This window comes from Heteronotia binoei, chromosome 5, assembly GCF_032191835.1.
Source record: "Heteronotia binoei isolate CCM8104 ecotype False Entrance Well chromosome 5, APGP_CSIRO_Hbin_v1, whole genome shotgun sequence".
Classification (NCBI taxonomy): domain Eukaryota; kingdom Metazoa; phylum Chordata; class Lepidosauria; order Squamata; family Gekkonidae; genus Heteronotia; species Heteronotia binoei.
Genome location: NC_083227.1, coordinates 106,685,538 through 106,700,286, shown reverse-complemented (window position 1 = coordinate 106,700,286; position 14,749 = coordinate 106,685,538). Strand labels below are relative to the sequence as shown.

At 43.4% G+C, this 14,749-nt stretch overlaps 1 protein-coding gene across 1 annotated transcript in view; it reads left to right on the top strand.

Annotated features, from left to right (window-relative positions):
• The window catches only part of MAPKAPK3 (MAPK activated protein kinase 3), a 138,839-nt gene that overhangs the window by 111,337 nt on the left and 12,753 nt on the right, over positions 1–14,749 (top strand). The window contains exons 3-8 of the mRNA XM_060239997.1: positions 4,711–4,850; positions 9,293–9,357; positions 9,747–9,826; positions 10,412–10,538; positions 11,045–11,120; positions 11,410–11,534. Of these exons, the coding sequence (XP_060095980.1) occupies positions 4,711–4,850; positions 9,293–9,357; positions 9,747–9,826; positions 10,412–10,538; positions 11,045–11,120; positions 11,410–11,534 (613 nt within the window). The remainder of the gene's footprint in view (positions 1–4,710; positions 4,851–9,292; positions 9,358–9,746; positions 9,827–10,411; positions 10,539–11,044; positions 11,121–11,409; positions 11,535–14,749) is intronic.

The window sequence follows — 14,749 nt, the reverse complement described above, 5'->3', positions numbered from 1 at the left end:
AAAGGAGTCCTTCTTACCTTTTACAGCTTCCATTACTTTGTTTGTTAACCATGCTGGCCTCTTCTTATACCTGTTTGTGCCTTTCCTAACTTGTGGTATGTATTTTATCTGAGCTTCTAGGATTATAGTTTTAAATAGTCTCCAAGCTTCCCCAAGGGTTTTGACCGTATTTACCTTTCCTTTCAGTTTCCTCCTCACATGCCTCCTCATCTCAGAGAATTTACCCCTTTTAAAGTTAAATGTGGTTGTGGCGGTCTTTTTGGGCAACTCCCTATTTATACAAATGGTGAAATCAATAACATTATGGTCACTGTTCCCAAGCGGCGCAATCACTTTTACGTCTCTCACCAAGTCTTGGGCATTACTTAGGACCAGATCCAGGATCGCCCCACCCCTGGTAGGTTCTGAGACCATCTGCTCCATAGCACAGTCATTGAGAGCATCAAGAAACTCAATCTCTTTCTCTCGACCAGAACACATATTGACCCAATCAATCTGCGGGTAGTTAAAATCACCTATTACGACACAGTTTTTACGTTTAGCCGCTATCTTTAATCCCTCCATCATATTATAATCGTCCTCTCTCTTTTGATTTGGTGGGCGATAACAAACTCCCATAGTTAAATTTCCTTTTGGGCCCTCTATTTCAACCCAAAGCATTTCTAAAAGGGAATCTAATTCTCTGACCTCAGTCTTACTGGACCGTATATCCTCTCTGACATACAGAGCCACCCCACCTCCAACCCTTCCCTCCCTATCCTTCCGATATAACTTCCGATATATAATATTTGTTCATGTCTTGTGGCTCTCAAACATCTGACGTTTATTCTGTGTGGCTCTTACGTTAAGCAAGTTTGGCCACCCCTGTTGTAGTGCCATCTAATTCTGATTCATTATACACTGCCAGTGACAAAGTGGACCATTTATTAACAAACTGTAGAACCACACGATACCTCATTGAAGGGAGTAAGTTCATTTTTAATGGAAGCTAGCTTTTCCTACAAATGTTTCCTTTTTTTAAATCATGGTTCCATCTAGTCATATATCTAAAATATTCTTAGTGGAATATCAAAGACATGATGTCCATAGGAACTGAAATATCCAAGTCTGGGAGTGATGCCTGCGCTGAAGCCCCAGTCTTCAAGTAGCAAAGTTCATGAAGCCCTGAAGGCAGCTGTACATGCCTTTGTTAGAACAGCCCATCCTGCATCTGGTTTAGTCCTCATTCTGGCACATTATTTAATTATTTACAGAGACTGGTCACCTTGGTTGATGACCTGTGTGGACAGCCAGACAGGGGGAATGTGACCCTGCTAGTTCTGCTGAATCTTGAAGTGACCATTGATACTATCGACCATATTATTCTACTGAACTGCCTCTCAGCACTGGGGGCATATGAGGCACTGCATTACAGTGGTTCAAGTCCAGTCTGGGGGATCAGTCTCAGAAGGTAGTGTTGGAGGATTCCTGCTCTGCCTCATGGAGTTGACCTGTAGGGTGCCACAGGGCTCCATTGTATCCTCCCATGCTATTCAATATCTATATGAAGCCAATGGGAGAGGTCATCAGGAGGTATGGGCTGCAATATCATCAATACACAGATGATTCCCATTCTGATTCTAGGGAAGCCTTTGATGTTCTGAACCAGTGCTTTGAGTCAATAATGGGCTGGATGAGGGGTGAACAAGACGAACCTTAATTATGACATGACAGAGGTCCTTTGAGTTAGTAGAAAGGCAGACAAAGGACCAGATCTCACCAGCCTTGGATGGTGTTATACCCTCCTTGAACCCATTTCACAGCTTGGGAGTGCTGCTTGACACAGGAGTTACTATAGAAAACCAGGTGGCAGCTGTGCCTTGGAGTTCATTTGCCCAACTCCAGCTGGTGTGTCAACTGCATCTGTTCCTGGGTCAGTCAGATCTAACCATGTCTTGGTTACATCTAGGCAGGACTATTGCAACACACTCTACTTGAGGCTACCCTTGAAAGGTGTTTGTAAGCAGAATGCTGCATCTAGACTGCTGGTTTAGCTAACTATCAGGAGCATATTTCCCTTGTGCTACAGCAATTACACTGGTTACCAATCCTCTCCCATTCCAAGGTGTTAGTTTTGTCCTTTAAAGCCCTGCATGACTTGGGACTGAGGTATCTGAAGGAATGTCTTGTCCCATATGTTCCTGCCCAGAAATTAAGATTGTGGGAGAAATTCTCATGACTTTCCTGCCGATTAATGATTCTCATTTGGTGGAGGGTACATGAGACAGAGGACCTTTTCTGTGGCAGCCCCACATTTATGGAGCCCACAGGTAGGTGCACCTGGCCCTCATTGTTGATCTTCAAGAGACAGTTGGTGACCATTTTATTTAGGATTGCATGTCACTGGAAAAGACAGTAATGCTAAGAAAAGTTGATGGCAGCAGAAAAACAAAAAGATTAGATGTATCGACTCTATAAAGGAAGCCACAGCTGTCAGTTTGCAAGACTTGAGCAAATCTATTAACAGCAGGACCTTTTGGAGGACATTAATTTTGGAGGTCACCATAAGTCAAGAGTGAGTTGATGGCACTTAACGCAGACACAGACACACACATTGATTGATTTAGCTGTTGGCATTCCTGTTTGGAATTCTTAAACTGTGACTTCTATGGGTTTGATAAATGTTGTTTTTATTATGTTTTTTAAATAATGTTTTGTTTGCATTGTAAGCCAGCCTGAGTTCCACAAGGGAGAAAGACAGCTAGTTTTAAATAAATGTTCCAAAGGTAAAATGCTGACTGTGCCATATCAGACCAAGTCTTTCTGTACTGTACCACGGACGCTATGGCAATTGTAGCTTTCATTAAAATATATATATAGGCTTTATAGCTGAAAGGAGACATTTTGAAAGTAGGTGGACAGTGTCTGGAGAAATGGGTGGGGGGGAGGGATGAGTGAGATTTTTGGAGGACCAGGATTTCCATTCTTTGCTCTGTCTCATAACTACAAGAAACATCACACATTTGCAAATTATTTAATGCACATCAAGTATACATAATGGAAGTTATGTTTTATTGGTGTGTTATGTGGTTACTTTTCTGTTACTGAGGTTTTATGCTTTTAAAAAAATACAGATACACATCAAGGACTATTGTAAAATTCTTTCTCAAAATATTTTCCGAAGGTAATCGTGATAATATGCATTAAGAAATGGATCCTCAAGATTATTTTGGAAGATATTCTGAGAAACGACAGCATTTTCTGAAGGTTAATCTGGGCCTTGATGCATTTTGATAGAGGTCAGGCCCGGTCATGGGAGTAGGCAGGGTAGGCGACTTGCCTAGGATGCTACCCCACCTGGCTGATCTACTAGGCGTCCCCTGCTCCCCCTTGCCTGCGCAGAGTGCTCCTCGCATCCTGCCTTGAAGGCAGGATCGAAGAAGCACTGCACAGTGCACTACGACCTTCAGAAGCTTCCTTGTTTTAACGGTGCCCAGCTGAAAGGAGAAATTTCAACCTTTTAGGCTGAAAGCGGCTGAGCGGCACCAAAGCCTCCGAAGAGTGCCACTCAACCAAAAGCGGCTGGGCACCATTAAACCAGTGTGCTTTTCAGAGGCTTCCTTGGAAGTCTCCAGAGAGAGTAGTACGGGGGAAAGCGGCGGTGTGGCAGCACTCTTGTGTGCTGCCCATTTCTCTCTCGTCCCCTGCTCACCACTCTGCATGATGACGCCACTTCTGGTAAAGTCATCGTGCCACACATGATAAGCTCCATAAAGGGAGCTTGCAGGGGGGAGGGGGCATGGCGCAGGGGTCTGCCTCAAGTGGCAGAACCCCTAACACTGGGGCTGATGGAGTGTGTTTGTTGATGATGCCTCCAAATAAACTTGTTGCTGCATAGAGTGGAGACTGAAGCATAAGAATGCAGGCAGTGACCCTTGGAATGCCTGGAGTTGGTTTAACATTCAGGAAGCATATTCATACAGTCATTCTGTATTTAAACAATCCATGGTTGCTTTAAGGCCCTGGAGTGCCCTTTGCAATTGCCAGTTTTAGTGTCAGCTAGAATGTAAAGCAAACCTTCCATATCTGGAGAGCCCAGACCTCTTGATTCCATTCAAACTAGGTGTTGTTGCTGTCAATAGTGCTCTCTGTTTCCATTCTTCATTGCTAATGCTTTTAATTATTAGATCTCAGGGGATGACTTTATTCTTGTTTAGGGAAAGGTCTGAGCTGAGCTGAGGGTTCAGAACAAACACAACTCCTGTTATAATTTATTTAATGCCTGCTAGAGCAGAGAGGATATAAAGCAAATCTCTGGTTTTCCTTGGTCCTGATTTAGCTCCTACCCACGTTTCTGCCTCCCATTCTGTGTGGAAAATGAAAGTGTTAGAACTGTTTCTGTTAGAGTCCAGTGCTTCCAGTTTGAGCTGTGTACAGTGGCTGTGAAACCAAGATTGTATCTAATGTATTCTGGCAATTTACAGGAGTAACCAAAGGCTAGAGCTAATATCGATATGGATTATTCCCAAATCATTAGGTATGGTTGTATGAAATTGCCTATTTCCGAGGTCAGTCAAGTGTCTCTAAGTGCTCTGGGGAAACCCAATTGTCCAGCCAAGTTTGTTCTCATAATTGATAGGTTTCAATGCCCTTAGAATTACAAGCATAGTGAGCTAAATCCAGACAAGATGGGGTAGTTTGATAATATTCCTCTTCCCTGTCCTCTTGCAGCTCTTGTATGACAGTCCAAAAGCACGGCAGGAGGTGGATTATCACTGGCGGGCTTCAGGCTGTCCCCACATTGTCCACATCCTGGATGTTTATGAAAATATACACCATGGGAAGAGATGTCTCCTAATCATCATGGAATGGTATGAGCCAATTCAGTTTTTCTTACCCAATCTATATTTTGGGAAGAGCTCAGTAAATAGCAACCCTTACTTGGAAACATTGGTGGGTTTCTCATGATATCCAAGATAAATCTCACATCTCGTTTTTTGGAAATGTCTTCTAAAGTCTTAAAACAATGCTCAGTGGGGAAACAGCTTCATTGTACACCTCTCTCTGTGTACTGTGTATATAAACTGTTCTCTCTATTACTTGCTTTTCTTTCACTGTACTCAGAGCTTTTTTGGTAGGAAAAGCCCAGCCAGAACTCATTTGCATATTAGGGCACATGTTCTGACATCACCATTGTTTCACATAGGGATTTTTGTGGGAAAAGTCCAGCAGAAGCTAATTTGCATATTAGGCCAAACCCACTGACACCAAGCCAGCCGGAACTGCGTTCCTGTGCATTCCTGCTTTTAAAAAGCCCTGATTTACTCCAAATGTTATTCGCTGATGCCACATTGACTTTGCTGCACTGTTGATACTTCCTCTCTCTAGTCAGAATCAATCCTGGGCATGGAGAAGCACCAGCAACTTCATCTGGCATTCCACTCTTAAGAACCCTCTGATTTCTTCCAGGAACTTGCCCTCTTGTGAGCGCAACCATGCCAGTATACTTGGAGGGTAGATCCTGACTGCGGCTGGTACTACCTGACCCATTTCAACTTTAATGTTAATATACTGCACAGCAAGTAATGGCAGTGGAGGACCTGAGCCTACTGGAGGCATGAATGTCCTGTTGGTTTGCATAGAATTTCCTTAGGTCGGTTGAGCAACACGGATCATCCCACAGGCACCTTCAGCTGAACAGCAGCCAGGAAAACAGGGCATATTCTAGTTCTGTGTTTCAAGTGTGTTAATCCTACATGTTTGAGATCCACTCATGAGCCAAACTGCTGCTGTACACAGCCTAGATGTATTTCTCCCCACAAACATCTATATTGAAAATGCAGGTAAACCCAGAGCTTTTTTTTAGTAGGAACGCAGTTCCGGCTAGCTTGGCATCAGGGGGTGTGGCCTGATATGAAAATGAGTTTTTGCTAAGCTTTTTCAACAAAAAATCCCTATGTGAAACAATGGTGACATCAAGGGGTGTGGCCTAATATGCCAATGAGTTCCTGCTGGGCTTTTTCTACAAAAAAAGCCCTGGGTTAAACCCATGATGTACATGGACAGTCTAGTGAAAAGTCCCATTTCACATCATACTGACTTTGCATAGACACTGTTTTCTCCACTCTTCATGTAATAGGAAGTGTTGGAAGTGTCTATGCAGAAGTAAAAAAGCCACAGGCACTCTAAATGATTTATTCAAGAAGTAGGCGCTCTGTGCATTTTGAGCAGGTAGTTTTGCTCAAGGACAGAATCTGTATTGTATTCTCTCATATTGTGACCAAAGAAATTATATGTAGCAAGTTTTAGCAAGCAATTGTATCTTTGTTCAAATATTAGTTTGCTAAAGAAATATTCTGCAGTCATCCTAAGAGAATGATAAACATACATTCTGACAAAGACCTTTAAGACACACAAGGAGTCTGCTTCTTAGGGGAAAAAAACATGTAAAGGACCTTCTACTTTTGTACCTGCTGTCGGTATTGCTTATATGTTGCAGGCCCTTTGGGATAATTTTATAGATGTTCCTGTATAAAGATGAGTGGTAAGTAAATGGATGTAAGGTGACACAATTTGCCTGCCATTTCCTGTGCTATCAGGAAAGTGGAGAAAATGGAGAAGGTGGAGTCATTTATGATTTGATATTTGTACCTGCCAGCAGTCATCCACACTGTTGAAAGGACTGGTGTGGAGGTAAACATCTGACACATTGAAATCAGCAGTGATATAGAATCATAAAGTTGGAAGGAATCTTCAGGGCTATCTAGTCCAACCACCTGTACAATGCATGAAATTCAAAAATACCTCTTCTCTCACACACAGTGACACCTGCTCCACACCCAGAAGATAGCAAACCCCACCCCCACCCCAAAAAAAAACATCCAGCATCCATGGCAAAACTGACCTGGAGAAGAATTGTTGCATGACCCCAAGGGCAATGAAGCAAACTACTCAATATTTCCTCCTTGTTTTTAAGCCTATCATTTGCATGCCAACTCTGAATATTTTTATTAGGATCACATTTCTCTCCCACACCCCAAGCATTTTTATCCCTTTGTGGCATATGATGCAGAGGCTTCACACCACTTTCTTCATAGATCCAGGTTTAAATTTTTGCTTTACCAGCCACTTATTTCCTTTTGCTGTTTCTGCTGATTTCTCCTCATTCCTTACCTCTTCCAGAATGTTGATGGTATGAGAGCTACAGGGATTGCTCTTAGCCTTTCTGCAGCACTGTCTGTTGTGTTTATTTCCAGTAGGGTCAGCTAATAGCATGATTCAGCTTTCTCCAAAGAGCCTGCCTGTGTATTAAATCACAGACTTTAAAACTCATTGTGCTGCAGGCTTCTAGTGACAAACAGGTTGTTCATTTAGGCTGTAAACCTGCACACAGTTAGGCAGCTTAAAGCTCATTGACTTCAGCGGAGTTTAAATAGCCTAAATGTGTGCAAAATTGGTCTCATCGGCCATGTTTTAAACATTTATATAAAATATAAAATAACTCTGTATTGACTTATTAGGGAAAGGCAGATTATTATTTACAAAATCAATCCCTAAATACTAGCCCAACTTGCATTGCCAGATCTCAACAAAGCAATCTTGCCTAATGAATGGCAGAAGAAGAGTAGGCTTTTTATACCCCACTTTCTACTTTAAGGAGCCTCAGAGTGGCTTGCAATTACATTTCCTTCCCCTCCCCACAACATGCACCTTGTGAAGTAGGTGGGGCTGAGAGAGACTAGCCCAAGGTCACCTTCAGATGGAGGAGTGGGGAATCAAACTTGGTTCTCCATATTAGAGTCCGGCACTTACAATCATTACACCATGCTGGCAGACTATGCAGTCACTGCTTCTCTACCAGTCTCTTTGCCACGCTCCTTCCTTCTGCTAAGATGAAGCAGGATGGTCACATTGCATTTCAGTAGGTTGTATGGAGAAAAGAGTTGTCAAAAGAACTAATGATGGAGCAGCATCTTATCCTGCTTCCTTGGAATTAACTGCAAGCTGCAAGAGAAGAGAGTTCTGATACAGCACAGAGAACCCACTTCTATATGCCTTTGCATGAAGATCAGGGATGTTAAGCAAGCACTTCTGATCATTTGTAATGCTTACGAAAGGCTATAGGGAAGCAGCCATGGTGGGCCCAAACCCTCCATTGAGACTAGGGCTGCCAGGCCTCCCGCTATGGCAGGAGTTCTCTGCTGGCAATCCTCTTTGTCCTTTTCTGCACAAAATAAATGAATACTTTTTTTAAAGCAACATCAAGGTCACTTCCAGGTTTTTCCAGGGGAGCTGTAGACTTTCCAGCTATTCCTAACCTACTGTACATTACTTCTGGGTTTCCCTCCACACACACACACACATCCCCATCCCCAACCCTCTTATCAGTTTCTAAGCTGAGACTGGAAATCCTAATTGGGATTTTTATAGATCACAAGTACTTTAACTTGGGCCTAGACTAGAGGATACTGCACAGAAACGCCAGTAAAATGTATTTTTAGCCTCCCTGCTGCAACTTATTCAGACATCACATCTGTGGAGAGTCAATTTGTATGTAGAAGGGGAGAACTTACACCCATCTGTTCAAACGTCTGCTTGCTTATGCATGTACAGCTTTACCTGTTTAGGGCTCTACCTCAACAGCCCAGATTTTCTGGCAGCAATAAGCAGCCAAGTTTTTTCCAGGATTGTGATCACACAGCCAGGTTCCATTCTGACATTTCAGCTGAAAATCTGGAGTTGAGGGTTTAAAGTGTGGCCTGCCCCATGATCACATTTTCATGATTTTGTCTTCTGAATAGGTCTCTAGTAACGTGAGCTACTGTTTTCTGCACCAGCTGTCAACTTTCAGCATGCTGCAAAGACAGTACTCTTCTATGGAGTACATTAAATAAATCTCCATGGATATTTCTAGATCTGCATCTTAAGGGTGAGCAAGGGAAGGTTGCTGCCTTCTCAGTTGCCACCTTGCTTTCCAGACCCATCCCAAGTTCTAAATATAAGTGAGCAGGAGAGGTTGGTCCTATAAACAATTCATTATTCAGCAAATGCACAGTCAAAAATCCAAGCAGGATAGTTCTTCATATCAGATTTTACACATTACTAGTGGTAAAACTATTAAGACTTATTTGCCTCTATTATCACGTCCCTGTAACTGTTTACTAGTCACCATTTTAAACCAATAAAAATATTAGAAATACATTGTAGATGTGCAGTGGAAAAACAGTGGTATCCATAAAAGTGAGCTAATGAAATGGGGCACCCTTTTGTGCTTGTGTGTTGAGTCTTCTCTGTGTGCATCCTTTGTTCACAGCATGGAAGGAGGAGAGCTGTTCAGCAGGATCCAAGAGCGTGGAGACCAAGCTTTCACAGAAAAAGGTAGAATGTGAAAAGAAAAAGTGAGCATGTTGTGTAGAGGAAAGGAGTAGGGGTATGTGTATGTAGAAAAAATGGAGACTCAAATCATTACACACAGTTCTGCTATTCAGTGCATTTTAGGTTCTTGCAAGGATTCTGCCATTTTGAGTAAGGTATCTTCTGAGCCAAGGAGCTGAGGAGCAGGCATTAGTTTAAGAAGAAAGTGTGGGGGCACATTCATTTGCAAAACCAAAACACAGCTGCCGAGGCTAATTTTAGTTTTTCCCTGTCTTGACACTAGTCCTGTAAACAAACAAGCTAGTTGCTAGTCAGAAAGCATTGCCTGGTTGAATATTTCTAAAATATAGTGGGTATATTAATGTGATCTTTCTCTAAAATTATATTTCTAGAGGCCTCTGAAATAGTGAGAGACATTGGAACAGCCATCCAACATCTACATGCAATGAACATTGCCCATAGAGATGTTAAGGTGAGGCTTGAAAGTGTTTTGGCAGAGAGAAGAAAAAATGAGACCATAAAAGCAAAATGACTGCAGTGACTTACAAGAAAATCGTGATTACTTCTGGTTTTAATTTTTCAACACCAAGATCATGATCTGAAATTTATAAATATGTAGCTATTAGGAGCCAAATGTGTTTAAAAAGATAGAACTGAGAAAATGGAGTGTTTGCTTAAGTAGAGATTGCTACATTTTAAACTATTGATAGTTTCTCCTGAGTGACATACCCATCAGTGCAAAAGAATGGAACATCCACTTTGGTGTAGTGGTTAAGTGTGCGGACTCTTATCTGGGAGAGCCAGGTTTGATTCCCCACTCCTCCACTTGCAGCTGCAGGAATAGCCTTGGGTCAGCCATAGCTCTCACAAGGGTTGTCCTTGAAAGGGCAGCTGCTGTGAGAGCCCTCTCAGCCCCACTCACCTCACAGGGTGTCTGTTGTGGGGGAAGAACAGAAAGAAGATTGTAAGCTGCTCTGAGTCTCTGATTCAGAGAGAAGGGCGGGGTATAAATCTGTGGTATTATTATTATTATTATTTTCTCTTTGTACCATTACAGCCAGAAAACCTGCTATATACATCCAAAGGAAAGGATGCAGTGCTCAAACTTACAGACTTTGGGTTTGCCAAAGAGACAACAATACAGAATGCACTGCAGACCCCTTGTTATACGCCCTATTATGTAGGTGAGTCTGTCTCATGTCTGCCTTTCCATTTAATAGTTCTAGGGGCATAGGGAAGGGGGCACGAAGAACAACAAATTTCTTGGAGAGCCAGTTTGGTGTAGTGGTTAAGTGTGCGGTCTCTTATCTGGGAGAACCGGGTTTGATTCCCCACTCCTCCACTTGCACCTGCTGGCATGGCCTTGGGTCAGCCATAGCTCTAGCAGGGGTTGTCCTTGAAAGGGCAGCTGCTGTGAGAGCCCTCTCCAGCCCCACCCACTTCACAGGGTGTCTGTTGTGGGGGAGGAAGGTAGAGGAGATTGTGAGCCGCTCTGAGACTCTTCGGAGTGGAGGGCGGGATGTAAATCCAATATCTTCTTCTTCTTCTTGAACCACTTTGAATATTTAGTAAACTTCCCCAGTATCCATTGTATTTACACTTGAATATTTAAAGCATATTTGTCAAGTAGTCACCAATTATTGTTTTGGAGGGAAAATAAAATTCCTTCTGATCATTCTTCCCCATCCAGCCCCAGAAGTTCTTGGTCCTGAGAAGTATGATAAATCCTGTGACATGTGGTCTCTTGGTGTCATCATGTACATTCTGTAAGTGTGAAAGTAAAGGGGGGGACAGATTAACAAACATAGTCCTTGATATGTCAGGCATGAGCAGGCATTTCCCTTATATCCCAGCCCACTTCCATTCCTGATTCCAGTGGCACATTAATGATATTTCCATTTATGCTGCACCAAGAAAAATTAGTCACTGGGGGTTATTACTCATTCCATCATAGGGACAGTTGGCAGACATCTGTGATTCTGCATGGGACCAGAGGGGAGATGCATCAATTGCCTACTTACCACAAGCTAATTTTTTGGTGACTCTTTTTTGCAGTTTGTGTGGGTTCCCTCCCTTCTATTCCAACACCGGCCAAGCCATCTCCCCAGGAATGAAGAGAAGAATTCGAATGGGACAGTATGGATTTCCAAATCCTGAATGGTCAGAAGTATCTGATGAAGGTAAATAAATTGCTGTGTTTTTCTAATACACATGTATTTGTGATGGATGAATTAGAGAAGTTTCTTTTTAAGAAACAAAGGTGTGCTATGTCTTTTACATTGTGATTATTGCAGTCTCCTAAAATTTTGTTTTATTCAGGATTTTGTTCAACTACCTAGTCACACACATACACCTAGACTGCAAGAAAATGAATATTCAATTCTTGATCACTAACAGAAGTCAAATTAGTGCTAATATACCCAGAAATCCAGAAGATATTGAACAAAGCTACATTTAATTATATTTCCCAATTATTTTTTTGCAAACTCTACTTTGAGGTCATGATGCAGCTAAAAGAGGGTGGGGACCCAGCAAAAATGGAGACAGAAATGAGCTCTAGGGATGAGTATTGGGCTAGTGCATCTTCCCTCCCCGTGGCATCTTGTACTAGCTTCTGCATGTCATGCCAATGGGTGATTAGTTGACACTACTACAGCAGCAGCTTTTCAGATGTGATGATTCCCAGAGCCATTTATATGAAACAGAGTGAGGAGGAAGCTTGTGTTAAGAATTATAAGTAGCTCATTGATGCTGCATGCAAGATGCTTTGTCACCTCAGGGCCAATTTTGTTGGCAAAGTCATAGCCATCTGATAGTTATAGCTGACATATATAACAAGAGGAACATACCTTACGTATCTGCCAGATAAAATAAAGCATCTGCCTTCTCAGTCTGAGCTGGTGTAGCTATGCCTGTACTACTTCAAACACCCCCAAGAAACCTAAATTTTGAGCATTTTGAAAGCCAAAAATGTCATCCTTCCAAGTGCCCATGTAGGGCAGAAATGCCAGTTTCCTTTGGTGGAGAGGATGGTGGAGATTTAAAGCCATTTTAGGATTGTGTGCCAGGTATCAAATCCCCCTCTGTCAGTGAGAAGGTCTTTCTAACAATCTAGGAAGTGCACAGGTCTTTAAAAGAGAGAGAAAAAAGTGTGAAGCAAAACCCATGCAGTAGATCTTTCTCCCCCCTCTGGGACATCTGTAGAAGTGATAGATCATAAACTAGCCCTAAGACAGGGGTGCCTGTGAGCCAGAACTGGCCAGCCCAGAGCTTTAATCTGGCCCATGAGCAAGCGGCAAAAGGGAGAGAGGCGGAGGGAACCAGGGTTTTTTTGTTTGTTTGTTGTTGAGTCAGCGTGCACTGGAGCACTGCTCTGGCTGGCTTGACCAGGGCACTAGGAAAGAAAGAAAGAAAGAAAGAAAGAAAGAAAGAAAGAAAGAAAGAAAGAAAGAAAGAAAGAAAGAAAGAAAGAAAGAAAGAAAGAAAGAAAGAAAGAAAGAAAGAAAGAAAGAAAGAAAGAGGAAACCTCTCCTGGGGCCTAGCTTGCCAGCCAGTCTCACAGGGCCAAGCCACACTGCAGTGGCGGCCTCCTGGGACTCAGCTGGGCTCCTGGAACCTCACTGTCAACTGCCAAGGGGAGTGTGCCCTTTGTGGCTCTCTTCTACCCCCCCCCCAAATGAATGAAGTGGATTGGGCCAAAAGCCATTTCCATCAGTTCCTGCACAACCTCCCGCCCCAGCATTGCTTGGAGCTTCAGGAGGAACCAGCGGTAGGAGCCTGAACAGTCAGGGAGGGTCTTCTTTTTTTCTCCTTGCTACTGTGTGTGTGTGGTTTTGGAGGTTTTTCTGTTGGTCTGGTCTGCTGGGTCCACCTCCCCCTCAACTCCTCTTTCCCTTCATGTTGTTACAGTGGGAAGGGGGACTGAATGAAAAGTGAGTCCAGAGTGCATTTGCAGAGTGGAGCAGGCAGCATGCAAAACCTGAGACATTGGCAACAAGGGAGGTGCTATAAGAGTGGGACAAGGAGCTCAGGTAGTATGGGGAGATGGGCAGGAGCTGAGGAATGTGGTTGGTTGGCCAGGAAAAGAGTGGGGAGGGGAGGGAAAAGCAGTGTATAAAGACAAGGCAGGGGAAAATGAGTGAGAAATAGCCAGGCAAAGGCAAGAGTGGGACCAGGTGCAGCCAGGATTTTGGGGGGTGTGCCAGGTGCTAGGCAAGAGGGGGAGGCAGGCTGGCAAAGTGGGAAAGGGAGCAGGAAGGTGGGAAGGGGTAGTGAACTCAAGCATTACAGCACAGGGCATGCTGGAGGGAAAAAGATCCAAGCAAAGCACCGAGGCCTTTTTCTGCAAGGGATCTGGCATTTAATTTTGAGTGTGGGGAGGGAAGAGACTTTAAGACCAGCAGTTGCATGGATGGATGTAGATAAGGTGCAGGGGGATGTATTCCCCTTTGGTTTTAAAAGAGAAGCCAGTAGATCAGAGCTAGACAGTTCTCAAACATAAGATTTCCAAGCCCTGAATGAACTTGTCTGAGAGAGTTAAGCGCAGGGGATGATGCCTGGGTCTAAGCCAGACAGAGAGTCCAATCACAGAGCAAGCTGACCGGAGGATGGGCAGGCTTAGCGGGACATATGGAAGCAGCACATGGAAGGGGGAAGCAGCAGAGGCATTAGAAGCAGGGACAGGAGGAAGATTTTTATTCAGCTAAGGAGGAGGATGTTGTGAGTGCCATTGAGTGCTAATCTGACCCAGATAAGGCTTCTCCAGACCTAGAAGTAATGGAAGAGTTAGATATGGTAGGAGGAGGCCAGGCAGCACATGGGGTTTACTCGGATGAGGGGCATCCAGATGTTTGGCTTGTGCAGGGAGAGGGGAGCGAGTAGCAGACCATGACCAAGCAGAGAACATGGGGGGGCGGGGTCAGGGATGACTGGGGACATGAGTGAGGTACCTAAGGTGGAGAGGATATGGCAGAGGCAAGAGGAGCAATTAGAAAAAAGGCCCGAAGTGCATCTTGGGAAGAGAACATCCTTTAGGATTGGTGAGAGGTCTTAGGCATCTCCTGGTGGAGATTTCAAAGGTGATCATGTCCCAACTTCTATCCCCAAAATATATGCTTAGGTTATAGGGGCTCTTGGCCCTAATTGTTCTGTAGTGTGATACTGTACTGAAAAATAAGCTTTCAGAAGTTGACATCAGCAAATTTTACCAGTTTCTGGGTCCTAATTATCCCCAACTTAAGTATTTTGCTTCTAACATTCTCTCTATGTTTGGGCAATGTATGTCTGTGAACAGCTCTTTTCTGTAATGAATGTGAAAAAATCAAAAGTACGTTTACAGGTTTCAGATACAAGGCTGAACAGCATGCTCAAGAATGCTACAACATGGACATTGTCT